At 34.2% G+C, this 19443-nt stretch overlaps 1 protein-coding gene across 4 annotated transcripts in view; it reads left to right on the forward strand.

Moving 5' to 3' along the window:
- The window catches only part of ATAD2B (ATPase family AAA domain containing 2B), a 113254-nt gene that overhangs the window by 49126 nt on the left and 44685 nt on the right, over positions 1 to 19443 (forward strand). For all 4 annotated transcript variants that reach the window (XM_074331748.2, XM_074331743.2, XM_074331746.2 and 1 more), the window contains exons 14-18: positions 2558 to 2717; positions 4786 to 4876; positions 9813 to 10124; positions 12483 to 12618; positions 18799 to 18985. In XM_074331748.2, coding sequence (XP_074187849.2) covers positions 2558 to 2717; positions 4786 to 4876; positions 9813 to 10124; positions 12483 to 12618; positions 18799 to 18985 — 886 coding nt within the window. The remainder of the gene's footprint in view (positions 1 to 2557; positions 2718 to 4785; positions 4877 to 9812; positions 10125 to 12482; positions 12619 to 18798; positions 18986 to 19443) is intronic.

Here is a 19443-nt window from a genome sequence, read left to right on the forward strand (position 1 = left end):
CAAATGTAGTATTAAGTAGTTTGGACTTTATTTTGAACATAATAAGGGTTACTAAAGGATTTTGATCTTTTGATCGAGGGGCTGGTAGTTTAGATTTTTTAAATAAAGACAACTTTTGATAGAGTAAGCTAGGATGTAATTCTGTTTTTGGCCATTTTTTAAGACTTTTCTTCTGATAAACCTTGTGCAAAACACTTAAAAATGCTGATTAAATCCTTGCAAACATTTGAAATGCCTTTCTGTGACTCGTATATACTAAAGAAAAGTTTGATATTAAATATGAACTTACGCTTAAGGATGCTATTTCTAACCCCTTATATCTTTTTTTGTTGTTGAGAATTTTTGTAAGCGTTTATTTGAGGCAGAACTTACAACATTTGCTGGGAAGCAAGATCTGAAATGCTCTCTAACCCCTTATATCTTTTTTTTTTTTTTTTTTTTAAAGATTTTATTGGGGAAGGGGAACAGGACTTTATTGGGGAACAGTGTGTACTTCCAGGACTTTTTCCAAGTCAAGCTGTTGTCCTTTCAATCCTAGTTGTGGAGGTGCGCTGAGCTCCAGGTCCAGTCGCTGTTGTTAGTTGCACAGCCCACCAAACCCACCATCCCTTGTGGGAGTCGAACCAGCAACCTTGTGGTTGAGAGGACGCACTCCAACCAACTGAGCCATCCGGGAGCTCAGCAGCAACTCAGCTCAAAGTGCCCTGTTCAATCTTAGTTGCAGGGGGCGCTGCCCACCATCCCTTGCAGGAGTCGAGGAATCAACCTGGCAGCCTTATGGTTGGAGATCCCACTGGCCCATATGGGAATCGAACCGCCAGCCTTCAGTGTTAGGAGCATGGAGCTCCAACCACCTGAGCCACCGGGCCGGCCCCTAACCACTTATATCTTGAGTGAGGCCTTTATATTATTAGTTTTCAGTTATTCAACAGGAAAGAATAAGCACAAATCCTCCCTATGCATATATCCTGGGTCTCTACCATTTTGGTTTCATTTATAGATTTGGGGAACACAGGTAGAACAGTTAATTTAGGAGCAAGAATGATTTCTTTATTATGTTGAGCGTATTGGAAAAATTATTTCAGGCAGGTGTTAGTAAGAATAAAGGGATAGAAGTGAGAACAGTTGGAAAAACTAGGAAGATCATTGTTACTAGAACTATGGCTTGTGTTATAATTAGACATGAAACATTTTTATCCAGTAATGTTTAAATGTTTCAGTCAGTTTAAAAAGCTACTCTAAAAAATGCACAAAATGATTTTAAGGTGAACTCAGTTAAAATGGTAGCCATCCTAAAGAAATTGTCTTAAAAAAAAGTATAACGATAACGCAAATGTAATTCTATAGGAACTTGAAACATACTGTAAATTGGCAGACATTAACCCCTCCAAGATTGCTATCTATTAAAACAGGCTGTTGTATTTTTTCTTTTTTAAAATCAGCTTTATTGAGATACTGTTCACATATACAGTTCACTCATTTAGACTGTACGATTCAGTGAGTTTCAGTGTATTTACAGAGTTGTGTAACCATTACCACAATCAACTAAGAACTGTTTCATCTCCCCAGAAAGAAACCTTTCTCTCTCAAACCTCTTTCTCATTAGCCCCCAAGCCTTAGGCAACCACTAATACACTTTGAGTTTCTACAGATATGCTATTCTGGACTTTTCATGTAAATGGAATCATGCAATTTGTGGGTTTTTGTGTCCAGCTTCTTTCAATCAGCACAGTGTTTTCACTGTTCATCCATGTTGTAGCATCTATCAGTACTTTATTTGTATTGACGAATAATATTTCATTGTATGGATATGCCACATTTTATTTATCCATTCATCAATTGATAGGCATTTGAACTGCTTCCACTTTTTGGCTCTTGTGAACAAAGCTACTATGAACATTTATGTACAAGTGGACTTTGCTGGATCTTATGTTAACTTATTTAATAGTTGAAGAATTGTCAGACTGTTTTCCAAAGAGGCACAACATTTGACAGTGTATGGGTGTTCTAATTTCTCCACATTCTCATCTACACTTGTTATTTGTTTATTTTTTTTTATAACCATTACTAGTAGATTTAAAGTGGTACCTCATTTGGTTTTGATTTGGACATCCTTAATGATGGGACCTTTGTATATTTTCTATGGAGAAATGTCTATTTAAATCTTTTGACTGCTTTAAAATTAGGTTATTTTTCTTTTTCTTGTTCTTTATATATTCTGGACCCTAAACCCTTATTAAATATATAATTTGCAAATATTTTCTCCTAGTTAGGTGGCTCTTTCACTTTCTTGACAGTGCTGTGCCCTTTGAAGCAGAAAAACTTTTAATTTTGATGAAGTCCATTTTATCTTGTTGTTTATCTTGTGTTTTAGGTGTCTATTAATGTATTTTTTGACTTTTTGAAAATGATTTCTGTACATTACTTGATCTTGCATTAAGGTGTCATGCTATGATTTTATTAGCATTTTAAGACTGATAAAAGTATAAGCATCAGTTTTTACATTTTTTTCTTTCCTTTTTTTAAGTTATCATTTTGTCTGAAAATTTTGTTACAGCTCCATAGTGTCAACCCTCCTTGCTCTTATGGATGGATTAGACAACAGGGGTGAAATTGTTGTTATTGGTGCTACAAACAGACTTGATTCTATAGATCCTGCACTCAGGAGACCTGGTCGTTTTGACAGAGAATTCCTTTTCAACCTGCCTGATCAAAAGGTACGAGTTTCTGTTTTTGATATATTAAGATTTATTTGTGATTTGATTATGAAACATGAAATATCTTACAACTGTCCAAGCAAATCATTTAGGCTCTACCAGTACATGGGGGTGCGCGTAGTTCTAAGAGACACAGCCAGTGCCAATTTTGGTACAGGGAAGCCATTACCTTGATTTCCTAACTGTCTTCTATCTTGTCCGGTCATGTAGGCCTCAACATCTGTATGCCAGTCACAGTCCTCACAATTAAGGTACAGTCTACACAAATCAGAGACTTAACAGGAAACAAGGTCTAGAACAGCATTGTCCAATTGAATTTTCTGTGATGATGGAAATGTTCTTTATTTGCATCGTCCACTGATCATTTCCAGTATGGTAGCCAGTAACCAACCGCAATGTGGCTGTTGGTTATGTTAGTATGACCAAGGAACTGAATATTAAATTTTATTTAATTTAACAATTAAAATAAAATACCATAATATGGCTAGTGGCTTGCTGTATTGTACAGCATGGATCTTGAACATAGTTTTCTACACTAATTTTGACTGTCCACATTTCAAGGAAGCTTCTATGAGACCTAAACCTAAAGTCATTTATCTTGGGTGGGTCTGTGTAAGAGGCCTGGATTGGCTGTTCAGCTTTTTTCCCTTAGATAATATTTAAGGAGCAGTCAGTAAGATAAGAGGAAAACTAGGAGAGTGGAATTCTGGAAGCCAAGTGGAAAAAGTATATCAATGAGGACAGTGTGATTAACTGTTAAATGTTGCTAAATTAAATCAGGTGATGACAGAAAATCAGCCATTGTATTTAGTGTATTATGTAGGTCAGTGGTGAACCTGATGGGAGCAATTTCCATTAGTTGTAGGTGCAAAAATGTTTGGAGTATGGTTAGTTTAAGAGAGAATAATTGGAGGGGAGAAATTGGAGATATTTACCGAAAATAACTTGTTATGTATTAAATGCTGTTAACTGAGCACAAGGAATCAGGAGGCTTTGGCTGGAAATGAATGGCCAAGATTTATTACAGGGTCTTAAGATTTGCAAATCAGAAACACAACTAGGCAGTGCCCAAAGTGTTCTGAAGAAGAAAGAAAAGCTGAGAGTTCTTTTAGTAAAAAATACATTCTTGGGAAGAATCAGTGCTGCATTTTCAGCCCATGGATTGGTCAGAGATGGTAATCTTCCAGATGTCTAGTGGTCTGGATAATGTATGTCAGGTGGTCTGGATAATAGATGTCAGGTGGTCTGGGCATGTGAACATTCTAAGTTCTTCAGAGGGTTATCTATAGGATTTATATATATATATATATATATATATCTAGGTATTGATGCACATCGAAAAATTCAAAACTTGCAGTTTTCAGGCTGGTTAAAGCAAGAATAGAATTGTTTCCTCATGCCTCAGCCCACTTGATTTTAGTAATTTAGCAGTTTGACTACAGTGACCCCATTTTATTTCTTCACTCTTTTCTCAGTGCCAAAGGATCAACTAACTTACAAGATAATAATATGCATTATATTTCATTTCTTAATTGCAAACTTTTTACTTCAAACTTTTCAAGTTTTAAATTGCTTGTTTAGTTCATTGTCAGTTATAATATCTTATGCATATGACAGAACCAAAAGTTCTGTGAAATCTAAATATAAAGTTTGTCTCAAAGTTATGATTATTATAACACATTAAATTTTCTTGTTCATATGTTTTCAAATGATAAAAATGAAAGTTAGTTTTAAATTCTAGTCCTAGATCACTCACTCAGTCATATGTGCCACTAGTCAAGTTCCTTCACCTCTCAGAATATTAAATGTCTTAGTTTGTGAAACAGAGACAAGATCTCTGGTATACATCTCAGTGGATTACTATGGGAATCAGAGTTCCTATGCGTGCCAAGATGTTTAAATTTCTTTTAAAGTATACACTTGCTTTTCCGGGGTATGGTTAGTCCATAAATTTGTTCCAGCAAATACTTTTGAGGGATTGATGATATTTTATTTACTTATACTTTTTTTTTAAGACAAGAAATTTATTTACCTGTGGTGTTTTTTTTTTTTTTTTTTTTTTTTTTAGGCAAGAAAACACATATTACAGATTCATACCAGGGACTGGAATCCAAAATTGTCAGATGCTTTTTTAGGTGAATTGGCTGAAAAATGTGTTGGTGAGTGCTACTGTTTGAATTCTTTGAATGTCATTGTTTGTTCTGCTCAGCCTCCCTTTCCCCTTATGTTTGGAATGTGAATGAGTATAGTTATGTCTTTGTGCAATAGATGGCTCTGCCTTTAAATGTAAAAATTATTTTAAACATTTCACTTGAAGTTTGAACGCCTCTAAATTAGGATTTTAGCTGCCATTAGATGATTGACTAACAAAATTCCATAGTGATATTCTTTTCATTGAGCGCTGGGATTCCCATAATATTACTACAGTATCTCCTTTTAGGAAGTGTCCCTTTCAGAAATTTCACTAAGAAAAGGAAGTATAAACTTGAGAGATAAAAAGGCTCATGTCAAAGGTAGGACGGTCTTTCACTTTGCCGATTACATGATGGGCTCCTCTTCATGCCTGTGGCCTAGAAAGAAGTCTTCAAAGAACATATTTAATGGCATCTGCTAGTATTTCCCAAAATATAAAACTTTCCAACTTAATGTTATGTTATTCATAGAGTGGAAGATTTCCCCAAAGAGTGAAGGAACACTACTGTCCTAAAAGGATGTGGTGAGAGTATTTTATGTATGTACATGATTATACAGAGGAGATAGGTTTCAGGGTTTTGGCTCTAATTAGATTAGAAATCAAAACGAATACATATTAAGCAACTGAATATACATACAGGTATTTTTCCTTCATTCTTTTTCCATCTTTTGTCTATTTTCCTCTTAATTTTCTAAAAAATATAAATTATATATAAAAAAAATCTTCCTTCATGAACTTTTTAAGCATTATGAAGAAATCCCCCACATAAGTCCACTAACAATCAGTATCCTACTTGGGAAAACTTTAAAGTTACCAAAACCAAAAAGAACAACTTAGGTAAAAAGTCATTGTAACCCACCATCAAATAATTAAAACTTAAATAGAACATTAGTCCATTCAGTTAGCTACATCCGAATTATCCTCTTCATCCACAGGGACCTCCATCTCCGAAGCAGCATCCCTCAGCTTTTGAGCCACAAAGACCTCGGCATCTTCTGGTGAGGAGAAAACGTAAATCTCTCCAGCACTACTCCAGTTTAAAAGCTTTGCCTGGTATAAGAGAGCATGCGCCAAACCCATTTCATGTAAATTTGGCTTGACCTTTGCAAAGCCTTGTGCTGCTTTATGGGAGAGGGTGGTATTTGGTGCAAAATCCAGTCTTTTCCCATTTTGAAATTTGACCCCTTTGATTTTCTGCTACGTTTATGATATTATTGTGTTAGAGTGCAGATCAGACTGAGAAATCTTTGTGGATTCTTCTGTGAATTTGTCACAGAATGATCCTTAACTGAAATAAGCAGAAGTCTTCAAATTTTGAAAATCCCTAAAACATAGGTGTTTTAAAATTACTTTCTATTACCCTATCTACCATCTGAAATATTATATACTCTAATTTAATTCTTCATCCTAGATATTAGAATCTTAATTTCCTTTTTCATTTCCAGAGGCCATTACTTCTCATTTCTCCAAGTGATTTATTTTAGCTTTTAGTCAGTTTCTTAAGTTAAATTTTAAGACATAATTTCTTATAGGACTGAAAAACTTCTCTTTGCCTTTTTTGAGGGTGGTGGTGGTGGTTTAGAATCAGCTTATATATACACCATTTTCTTCCTGAAGAGTGACATAAAAATTCATTATAGTTAAATGACTTCTGGTTTTGTGACATTTATTCCATTTAAGAAACCAGTTCACATTTAAGAAAAATCAAAGGCAGGTCCTCAAACAGGAATGAAATAGTAGTACATTTTAAATTCATTATGCACTTATCCCTTATGTATCCCAAACATGTTTTACATGTATGGATCAGTTCATGCCTAACAAAAGAGCGTGCAGTCTTGATGAACAACTGCAGAGATAGATGACCTCTTGTTAAGGGTTATGGATTTGGTAACTTTTACCTTGAAATAAATTCCCAAGTACTTGGAGGTGTTTGCATACAGAATCGGTGTCATTTTTAAGTAGTGTTCAAATAATTTTCATATCTGGAACAATGTGCACAAATAGTGGGAACTTAAAGTTACTGAGGAGTTCAAACCTAATTATATTTCTTGATTAATTTTCACTTAAGAGGGCCAAAACAATGAAAACGTATCAGTCAGTTGTCTATCTTGTGGGCCTTCATTATGTTTGATGTTTTACTTAAAAATAACTTATAAAATTTAATTATTACCTTTCTCTAGTATTTGTTCAGTATTTCTAGAATGATCGTATCTATATTTCTAAACCAGGACACTTTTGAGAGTGAAAAAAAATGCTCGTAATTATGACAAGAGGCCTAAACTAGGGCATGTGGTCACCCTAAGTATAACCTATTTAGCCTTGGTTATAATGTAATTTTAAGTCTATTGTAGAGTCTCATAAGGAAGTATATTATTAATTCAGTAGTTCTCAACTTTTTTTGTATATCAGAATCACTTGTAAAGCTTTCTTAAAACATATATTTATGATACTAAACCACCAGAGATTCTGATTCACTATGTTTGTTGGGCATCTATTTTTGTTTCAGTATTATTGTTTATTTAGATGAGTAGTCAAGGTTGAGCACCACAGATAAAAACTGGTAATTCTCATTCACAAGCAAATGTAAAAGAAGGTGAACCCTATCTTTTATAGTCTATTGGTTATGATAATCCATGTGAAAATTTACTTCTTTAAATGGGATCTATTATTGTTAAGCTTTTAAATTATCTTTAATAAATTAAGAAAAAATGAGCAATAAATTGCTTGTATGTATGTAATAACATATGTGAAACATAAAGGTTATGGGCAACATTTACTACATAAAATACCTTTTAGTGGCTTTCTTCTGTTTTGCATTGTTTGAGTTTTTTTTTTTTCTTTTTTAACTTAAGCTTTGCACGTAAAAATAGCATTGTATATAGTATATTCACTAACTGTATATATACTTTTAAAGAAATATGATTGTTTACACTGTTTGAAGATGGTGGTTTATTCTTTACTTCCTCTGAAATGGATTATTTTATTAACTGTTTATAACTGAGCTGATGTTTTACAGTTATTTTGTTGAACTACTATAACTGATATTTATGGGACAGAAAAATATATTTTCAGGTTTATTCATTGAGAAATAGAAAATAAAATGAAAGACTAATGGTAAATTTTGTTATTCTGAAGAATTATTTGCGAGATAGATTGCTGTCATGGGACAGTGTTAATGCTTAATCTGTTTATAGTTTTCTGAATTAAACTCTCACAGGTCATACTAAATTTCCTCCTAACTCTGAATAAATATTTCTTTAAGAATGCAATACTTTTCTATATTTTTTCATTGAAATGTTTACATAGCGATTAAGTTGATTTAATAAGAAAAGAATTTAGATTTCTTAGGGAAAAAAAGCTCAGGAAATATAATTTATCCACTTTTTTTGGTAGTACATAGTAAATTAATAGCTTTACCTTCCCAAACTATAACCTTGGATTATTCATGTCTCTTTTCATTCGTTCTTTCACTCAAGAAATATGTATTGAATATCTACTGAATGCCAGGCCAGGGATTGTTCTTGGTATTTGAGATACATTAGTGAACAAAACAACAAATACCCCTACTCTCATAGGGCTCACGTTCTAGTTGGGGAAGGCAGACAGTCAATCAACATAATAGGTAAATTATTAGGTGGTGAGTGCTATGGAACAAAACAGCAGGGTAAGGAGGATTTTTCTGTTATTTGTAGGACTTGATTAACAGGACCATTTGCCTTACTAGCAATGCAGATATAGTTCATTATGGATATGTGAGTCACATGCAGGTTGATTTATGTAGGCTAGTCCCTTAATGTTTTTTTTCTTTTTCCTGCCATTTGGTCTAGGGTTATTTCTTTTCTCCTCATAGTTTGCCTGTCTAATCACCATTTTTATTTCAGTATTTAAGTGTTCGGTGAGGTCATTGTGAGGTATAAAAAGATAAATAAACCTGATACCACTCTTCGAAGAGCTTAGGGACTAATGTTCTATAACTAGTTCGAGTGGTTCCCCCTGCTGGCATGATTGATAAAGATGGCCAAATGCAAGTTTAATTGCTGATGTATAAAACAACTGGCCAGTTTGAGTTTTTCTTCCTTTTTGTGTTAAAGACCTAACAGTTTGTATATTTTTCTATGTATTTGTTGCTTAAATGAAATGACTTAAAAGCACTGGGGGCTTGATCTATTGTTTAACTATATGAATCAGTTATATATGGCTAATGGATAATACCCCGTGTAGGTATAGCCCTTAGAACTAGATTGTCAGTCATTTTAAACTAAAGATGTGTGTACACATGTGTGTTTGTATGAAAGAAGTTAATATGGAAAATTGATGGATTATTATTCTCTTTAATACCTTTGGAACTGTCAGAGATGATTATAACTTTAAAGTATAATTTTTGGGGTAATTAGATATTAACTTGGTTGTGAGTTGCACTCAGAGTAGGTAGTAGATTAGCTCTGTTTTCGAAGTTTCTGCTTATGTACTACTCTCCTACATGTGTTTGGCAGTTAGTAGTATTAGAAAGGTTTATAGGTAAGTGTAATGTCATGTAGACTACTAACTGATGATTGGGAATATTGAGGAAGGATTGAGATGAAACTATTATTCTTTCAAAACCTTTCCTGAAGAAAAGTTGTACATTATAATTAGTGGTATTGGCACAAAATAAATGACTTGTTTTAATATCGTTAGTTCATGTGTTTGTTAATTAAAATATTCAAAACACTTTTCCAGTCTTAATGAGTAAACAGTTTTATTAGGTGATTTTTAAGTGGTCAGATTTCATTTTGCTGATAAAATTGCACATAATCATTGATTTTGTGGTATTTCTTTAGGTAAAGGTGTGTATATTTGCAGAGCATATATAATTAGCAGAATGAACTTACCTTTGTTCCCCCTTTCCTTTTCTGCATTAGGCTATTGTGGCGCTGATATCAAGGCCCTGTGCACTGAAGCCGCTCTGATTGCCCTTCGCAGGCGTTACCCCCAGATCTATGCTAGCAGTCATAAACTTCAGCTAGATGTTTCCTCTATAGTGCTCAACGCCCAAGATTTTTACCATGCAATGCAGAATATTGTGCCTGCTTCCCAGCGTGCTGTCATGTCTTCGGGACATGCACTATCCCCCATCATAAGACCACTGCTGGAAAGAAGCTTCAACAACATCCTAACAGTCTTGCAAAAAGTGTTTCCTCATGCTGAAATTAGCCAGAGTGACAAGAAAGAAGGTACTCTAGATTATTTTTCCTTGTTGTTAAAATGAAACCAGTACAGGCATAAATAAATAAATCGTAAGTTTCCTCATATATGTGATTATTTATGTGTCACTTTTTTATATTTGCCGTGAATATAGAAAATGTATCTTTTTCATTCACCACTGTATATTCCAGGCCTAGCATGTTTCTTTGCATTTGGTGGTTGCCTAGGGAATGTTTATAAAAAGAATGAACGTTTGTTCTATTTGGTTGTTCTTGGGACATTCTGACTGTCTTACAATCTTTAGGAAAGTTGAGTCTAATAAAAATGGCTTATGTTTATTTTATTATTATAAAGCCCTTACATAAATTGTCATTTATTAATCCTCATAACAATCCTGTGGGGCACGTACTCTTATTTCATAAAGGAGGAGAAAGCGAGACTTACAGACGACGTCACTGAATTTGCAGTCATTCAGTAAGTTTCAGAGCTTGCTGACCCAGGGAGCCTGACTCCAGAGCCCATTCTCTTACTGTGTCGCTGTAATGCCCCTCTGGATTCAACTCAAATATCTATTGCTAGTAGCAGGGCAGTCTGCAGTGTGCTGTGCTAATGGAGTGTAAATTTTTAGTGAGGGAGTAAATCAGAACCTGGTTGTAGACGGTCTTGAATTCTAGCTTCAAGATTGAAGTTTGGACCTGAGATAAAATCAGAAAACTGCCTTTAAAAATGTAACGCATTTATAGGAAAACTTGAAGTTCATAAGCTAATCAAAGTAAGGCCCATGAAGTTTAAAGAGAAAGTAATGTATTTTATCTTAATTTCCCCAGTTCCTAGTATCTTGTTTGGCATGTAGTCTGGACCAAATAGAAAATTGTTCAATGAATTATACTAACACTGAGAATATTACATATAGAAAAATCATCAATATTCAGTGATTTTTGCTGTCATTATAAATATATTTTTCAGAAACTTAATTTTTTTAGGAATAGATTCTCATGAAATATCACATGGCTTACTTGATTTCTTAAATTTGTCAAATAAAGAAGGAAACAAATATTTTATTATGTTTGAGCCAGGTACTCTGCCATGAATTATACATTTCTTATCTCTGATTTTTTTTTAATAACTGAGAATATGTATCTTTTCCCAAAATTTTGTAATTTTAAAAAACTTACATCACCTTTAGAAAATCATGAATATCTTACCTTCCCTTCTGAGAGATTGGAAAAGCTCCTTATTTCTATTTGAGAATTTTTACAGCATTATCTGTGTTTTATTATTTTTCCATAAGTATAAAATATGCGTTCAAATTTTTCTTCATGTGCCAGTGGAGAAGAGATACCAAATTTTATTTGATTATTAATAATTTTTTTTTAGTTATTTAGATGTATCATTCTGGCTTGTTTTGGTCTTTTAATATTTTTCTTAGACAAGTATCCTTTCATTGTGTATGAAATTATCACTTAAAAGATACTAAATTATTTTTCAGGTTAACTTTTACAATATTAGTTGTATTAACTATTTAACTTTCAAAAGCCACTGAAATCTGTATCTGCCAATACCATTTAGTATCTCATTTTAGAAAGCATAGCTGTTTCTTTGGGGGGCGGAGATGGGATATGATTTCTATCAATCTTAATTTTATCCCATTTCTCCTACACATGTAGGTAGCATTGTTTTTTATTGTGTGAATTGACATTTTTGTTAGGTATGTGTGAAGTATAGCTATTAATATTTCAAATTGTAGTCCAGGTAAATTTTTAAATATAGCGTTCTTAATAGGGACTTTAGTTCCTGCTAGTCCATTGAGCAGTAGCTTAAGACCTATATAGAGACTAATGTTACTTGAATGAGTGCATTTTTAAGATTGGCTTTGTTTCCACTGAATTGCTGACTCCTGTCTCAACTGGATTAGGTTTTGAAAAAGGGATGTGTGTGTGATGTGAAAAAATAAGGGTCAATTTATTATTCCTTCTTGTTGATTTTGTAAGAACTGGTCATAACTCAAATATCCTATTAATTTATACCAAATATCTTATATGAAATGTATTGATTTTGGTCAAAGTTAACTTAGATTTTTAGTAAGTAGGTGGGTATTTTATAAGAATGACATTCTTTTCCAGTATTCTTATAGTCAGTCAATAATATCTCCCAAATTACATCTCATAATACTTAAGTAGTCTGTAAAGGTGAAAGAATTACATTAATTTCATTTATAGGTTATTCAAAATATAGTCGTTTGTCAATTTGCCTGGTCAATCTGTATTATTTGATAGATAACTTATTAATGTCATTTAATTTTTAAACACGTTTTCTGTAGCTTTGGTAGAGCACTAATATTAAATGACTCTATAAGCCTCAATTGTGATTTTTTTGTTTTTGAACAGATATAGAAACTCTAATTTTAGATGATAGTGAAGATGAAAATGCTTTATCAATTTTTGAGACCAGTTGTCACTCAGGATCACCAAAGAAACAGTCATCAGCTGCTGCTGTACATAAATCCTACCTTCATTTTACAATGTAAGTAATTTATATCCAATTTTTTTTAGTTTAGCGTGATTTTTACTACTTTGTAGCTAGAATTATGGTATAATTTGAGTTATGGTTGTGACCTTGAGAACTTTGTTTTTCTGTTGTTTGGACACAGTTCTGGAACACTCACTTAGTAAGTATAATTTTTTGTGTGGTTGGTAGTAAATTGGTTTATTGGTCAACTAAAACTTTTTTTCTAAACCATGTGATTTTTTTTTTTTAAACCAAGGTGGAAGGAAGGGTTACGTTTAGACAGTCAACTCATGTCCTCAATTTTATTGCTTTTGATTTGAACTACAGTGAACAGAAATGAAATATTTATCATGACCTAGAGTATTTTAATTTGTAATAAGTTTCGGATGATAATTTAGGGACTGTAAGGGTACTAAAGAGATTTTGAATTAGAATTGCTCAGTAATTAAACCAGTAACATTTTTGGGGGGAAGAGATTTTTTTTTTTTTTACATTTTATTGGGGAAGGGGAACAAGACTTTATTGGGGAACAGTGTGTACTTCCAGGACTGTTTTCCAAGTCAAGTTGTTGTCCTTTCATTCTTAGTTGTGGAGGGTGCAGCTCAGCTCCAGGTCCAGTTGCCGATTTCTAGTTGCAGGGGGCACAGCCCACCATCCCTTGTGGGAGTCGAACCAGCAACGTTGTGGTTGAGAGGACACACTCCAACCAACTGAGCCATCCCGGAGCTCAGCGGCAGCTCAGCTCAAGGTGCCATGTTAAATCTTAGTTGCAGGGGGCGCTACCCACCATCCCTTGCGGGACTCGAGGAGTTGAACTGGCAACTTTGTGGTTGAGAGCCCACTGTCCCATGTGGGAATCGAACCAGCAGCCTTCGGAGTTAGGAGCATGGAGCTCTAACCACCTAAGCCACCGGGCCGGCCCCAAACCAATAACTTTTTGATTCTCCTAACCCCATTAGTTTACACTTTACTAATTTAGATTTTATGGTTTTTCTATTTACATTTACCTTTATCTATGTTAAAGCAGCTTTTGCTGTGTACTTTAATGGGTAAACAATTTTAGTGCTAATCTAATTTTAAATTAAGGGACCAAATAGTTTTCAAATACTAACAGCATCATCTTGAATTTACATAATTAGCATGATAGTTAAAAGGCCATAATGCTTCAGTCAGGTGGATTAATCGCACTTATATTCGAAGATGCTGGATTGTATGTATTTTTAAGTAATTTTTTGTTTGAGATATTTTGAACAAATTTAAATCTTCAATTGGAAGTTTCTCCTATGTAGATTTTGATGAAATGTTAATTTGACTATTTGCATTGATAACCCTTTCTGGCTTTCCATTTTTAAAAATGAGACTAAATTACTTTCATTTGCTCTTTTTTTTTGATGTGTTTGTTCTTTAACAGCAAACTCTTCTGTTAGAAACTTTGTATTCTACTCCATATCCTTTCTTTTATGCCCCCAGGGAGATTTTCCTAGACTATTTAAATAATTTTACAGATCTGTTTTATTGATGGCTAAGGGAAAACCAACTAATTATTTTTCTCCACACCTGGGTAGCCTCTGTGTGTGTGTGTGTGTGTGTGTGTGTGTGTGTGTGTGTGTGTGTGTATGGACAATTTTAGTTATTTGGATTTGAAATACATGATAGCAGAGCTAAGAAACTATCAGGAGATGTAGGTTTCAATTTTATAAGAGCTCTGTTGTCAGTAAACCAATACAGAAGTAGATTTTGATATTTGATAACTTCACATGCAGTTTTGAATTTGCCTTTTTATTAAGAGCATTCTCTGCCACTGATTCAATGTGTATCATTGGTATGGTTCATTTTGTTTGGTTTAGCCTTTCTGAAATTGGTTTAATTTTAGCTTCCTTTACATAAGCTTTTCTAGTTCATTAATTTGACTTTGATTTAATGGTTAGACAGCTATATCCCAGAATAAGCTTTTTTTATTGTAGATGTTTTGATAAATTACGTTCATTTCTTTTTCTTTTCTTTTTTTTTTTTTACTTTTATTAGCATTTATTTGATGCTGGATTTACTCCCAGGCCATAAGTTTTTGTTTCTTTAGTTTCTTCTGGGAGACCTTTTTCTCCTTTTCTGGTTTAGACACAGTCTGCTCTTTCTCAGTGTGGATCATCTCAGTGTGGCGGGGGAGCTCCTGTATGCGTTAACCCACCACGAGCTCTCTGTACAAGTTCTCCGCATCTTGGGAGCTTTGTTCACCTCTGATCACTGTCTTTTTAAATCTTTGCGCCAGCCAGATAGCTGAAAATAATATTTTCTTGTTTATTTGAATAATTCACTTGTTATTTCATATATTAATTCACTCATGTCAAAATGCCCATCATGTGCTTGATGTTGTCCTAGGTACTTGTAATATGTCGGTGAATAAAATGGACTCAGCTCTCTGTCCTTATTCAGCTTACATTTCAGCTAGAGACAGATAGTAAAACAATAAGTGTAATAGATAAAATATTACATAAGTACTATGAAAAATTGTAAAGAATACTAAGTGTTAAGGGAGTTCCTTGGAGTTGATGAGTTGCCGATATCCTTGGATATACATTTTGACATACTTGCCAAATTTAATTTCGGGAAAATTGTACTTTTTCCCACTCACTAGTGATGAAAAGACTAATTTTCCATCATCTATTCACTAATAATGGGTATTAAAATTAATTTTTAGTTTATCAGTCTAGCAGATAAAAGATGTTTCTCATTTTCGTAATTTTTTGATGACTCTGTTAATAACTACCAAATCTTTCTCAAGGCTAGATCAGTCTTGAGCCTTAGATCCTGTCCAGCTACCTATCTCCCTTTTTTGTGCCACAGATCTTTAAGTATATACTGGACTGTGTCTCCACTTCTCTGCCTGGGAATCCTGTGAGTTACTCTCCATTCGGTTATCTCGACTGCAATTGGACATCCTCAACTCCTTCCTCCTCCTTCTGTGTCTAGTCAATGACCAAGTCCTGTTGCTTTTCCTTACTAAATAAGTTCCACCTCAGGCCGTTTCTTCTCATCTCCTCTGACACTATCTTTTCTTGTCTGGACTATAATTTAACATCTTATATCTGGTTTATTATAGCAGACCCCTCACTGGTCATATTGTCTCTTGTTTTGCCATCTTTCAAAATCCTTTCTTATACTGACATACTGAACTAGAGTTATCTTCTAAAAACATGTATAAGATGATGTCACTTCCCCTGCTTAAGCATCTTAATGTTTCCTCATTGTCTTTAGTGTACATTACACACTTTTAACATGGCTTACAAAAATGCTTCATAGCTCTTCATAGTCTGATTCCCGTTTCCTCTTCCCCTCCTTAACCCCGGTACCTGTACCCCAACATTGCCCTGAAACATTAAAAGAAGGTGGCTGTATGAGCTATATCCATTACCCCAGAGGGCCAAGAACCTCTGGTTCTTTGCACATCCTATTTTTATTTCTTGGATTTCATCCTTTCTGCCTCCAATCTGTTGGGTTTGTGCTTTGTTAACACTTTTCCAAGAATGCCTTCTATGAGTCTCTAATTGGGGTCTCTCAAAGCACCCTACACTTAAACAGTACTTCTTATTAATCGCACTAATTATAGTAATCTGTGTATCTCCTTTTCCCACAAAGTACCATTCAGTTATGAGCTCTGTGATAACAGTGGTTTTGTTGGATACCTAGGTCCAAGCATTCAGCGTAGGGAAGCAGTCTACAATTGTTAAATGAATGGACATTTAAAAAATGTCCATGTGTATTTTCTTTTTGAATTGTCTGTTTATATCCTTTGCTCATGTAGGTATTTTTTGTTAACACTGTGCACATTAGCTCTTTATACATCAAGAACTATTCCTGTTAATGGCAAATTCCTTGTCTCATTTCGTTCACATTGTAATTTTTGAGTTACAAAAGTTGTAAAATTTTTATGAATTAAAAGTACATCAATCTTGTTTTTTCTTTCTTTGTTTCTGTGTTCAAATTCATTTTGTTTATTCTGTGAAATGAAGATCTGATCCTCCCTATTTTGAATATTTGTTTCATAATCCATTCCTGTTCCATGTATTTTTTTATGATTATTATTTTATGTAAAATTCTTTGAATTACTGTGATTTGTTTCCTGGGCTGCCTATTAGCTTCCACAGAATTGAGTTTCTTTTCTTTTGTGTATTCTCCATTCTATTCTGTTATTCTGTTCTGTAATATGTTTCTGTATAAAGTAGGGCACGTCTTAACCTAGTGGTTCAGAACCTGGGCTTTGCAATTGAATGGACCTGAATGAGAATTTCAACTTAGTCACCACCGAGTTGTATGAACTTATATCTAATCTCTCTGAGCCTTGGTTTTGTCGTCTCTTTAATAAGTGGAAACTGTATTCATAGAATTTTTAAGAAAGTTAAAAAAGAAATAAAATTGGAGCTAACATACGTTTCCAAAATTTTCTTGATTATTCTTTCAGATAATGTTGGGAATAAGTTTAAAATCTCTCCTCTCCCTCAAGGTCTTTTGGGATTTTGCTTTGAATTTTTAAATGTATAAAATAAAGTAATTATATATATATATATATATATATATATATATATATATATATATATATATATATATACACACACACACACACACACACACACACACACACACACACGTAGTTGACTATCGTTAACTGTAAATGCATTAGGAAGAACTGACTGTGTTGTCAGGCTCATGATATTTTCCATATAGTTTCATACTTTTCTTGCAAAGATTATTTAGTATTGTTTGTTTTGTCATTTATATTTTTGCACTTATAAATAGGATCTCCTTCCTTTTTTTATATTGGTTATTAATGGTGTTTAGGAAAGGTTTGATTTTTTTTTAAATTTCCATTTTCTGTCTTGTTACTTTGCTGGTAGATTCTGACAGTTACTAGGTGATTCTTGGATTTTGTAATACATAATCATATCCTTTACAAGTAGCAGTGTTTTCTCTTTCTTTTTATTAGTTCCATTTTTCATTTGCTTTATTCTTATTGCTTAGATTTTCTGCATTGTCTATAGTGATACCAGATAAACTTGTTTCATTTATCATTTTAATGGTGCTTAGTCTCTTGAGAATACAAATTGAGTTTCATTTAATATATTTTCCTAAATTTACCTTCTCTTATGTAGGGCTTTAGATGTCATGTATTAGGGTAAGAACAGTTTTTATGGCCTAGAAGCAAAATTTGTTACCACTGGAAAAGTTGTACATTTGTTTTTTCTATTTCAAAAATTGTGGTTAAAAATATATAAAATTTACCATTTTAACCATTAAAAAAAAGACCTACATTTTGGGTAGCCTTCAGATGTACCTTCTTGTTGGAAAAATGGGATTCTTTTATTTTATTTTTTTTTAATTGGGGGAGGGGAACAGGACTTTATTGGGGAACAGTGTGTACTTCCAGGACTGTTTTCCAAGTCAAGTTGTCCTTTTAGTATTAGTTGCGGAGGGTGCCGTTCAGCTTCAAGTTGTTGTCCTTTCAGTCTTAGTTGTGGAGGGCGCAGCTCAGCTCCAGGTCCAGTTGCCAATGCTAGTTGCAGGGGGCGTAGCCCACCATCCCTTGCGGGAGTCGAACTGGCAACCTTGTGGTTGAGAGGACGTGCTCCAACCAACTGAGCCATCCGGGAGCTCAGCAGCAGCTCAACTCAAGGTGCCGTGTTCAACCTTAGTTGCAGGGGGTGGAGCCCACCATCCCTTGCGGGACTCGAGGAATTGAACCTGTAACCTTGTGGTTGAGAGCCCACTGGCCCATGTGGGAATGGAACCGGCAGCCTTCGGAGTTAGGAGCATGGAGCTCTAACCGCCTGAGCCACCGGGCCGGCCCAGAGAAATGGGATTCTTAACATCTGACATTGGTTAATTAATAAGTAAATCACACTCAGTGTCTCAAGCATTTTCCACGTTAATATATGTGGTATGATAGGATGAATACTCATATATTTTTACATTCTTTTAGAATTCGTTTTTGTACTTTAACATGTTGGTTATTAATATGGTCAGAGAGATCAGCATTTTAAAACCGTAATTAATGAAAAATGATTCACTGTATTTAAAAAATAAGAAAGATTAAGAAGTTCTATTAATTTGGAGTTACTTTCTTTTAAGGGAGATAGAATGTTTCATATTGATCTTCAGAGTGCATGGTTTTGAAATAATTATTCTGTCTTACATGTATTGCAGGTCACCATATCATCAGCCAACCTCTTACAGGCCAAGATTATTGCTGTCTGGAGAACGAGGCTCAGGTCAAACTTCTCACCTTGCTCCAGCACTTTTGCACACTCTAGAAAAATTCTCTGTGCACAGACTAGATCTCCCTGCACTTTATTCAGTTAGTGCCAAGACACCTGAGGAATCGTGTGCACAGGTATGTTTGTGCCACTCGAGAGCACTTTCAGCTGGCGTACTCTTTATAGCTCGGTAGTGTTATAGATAAAAGTTTTTTCAAAGAACAGTACTATGAATATTAACATTTTGTTGCTTCTTCGTTACCATTATAATATTAACACAGAGGATCCTTTGATATGTAACATTTTTCAAAGTGAGCTGATTGTTTTTTGCTATGATGCTTCATTTCTGAAATGTTAATATCCTGTTTCTTGCAGTAAGGTTTAACAGTGTAGAAAGTGAGTTTCTTTTGCCTTTTTCTGACCCTCTTTTCACAGCTATGGCTTCAGAGCCTTTCTAGACTCCTGTCTGGACGTAGAGTCTTAGTATAGAAACGGAAATGATATCCAATTTGAGATGCCGGGATTTAAAGTTTATATAGAAGAGTGATAGCAATTAAAAAATTATATATATTTGTATCTGTAAAGTGTGTTTGAT

The sequence above is a fragment of the Rhinolophus sinicus genome, chromosome 2, assembly GCF_057876585.1.
Source record: "Rhinolophus sinicus isolate RSI-liver-muscle chromosome 2, RSI-T2T, whole genome shotgun sequence".
Taxonomy (NCBI): Eukaryota; Metazoa; Chordata; class Mammalia; order Chiroptera; family Rhinolophidae; genus Rhinolophus; species Rhinolophus sinicus.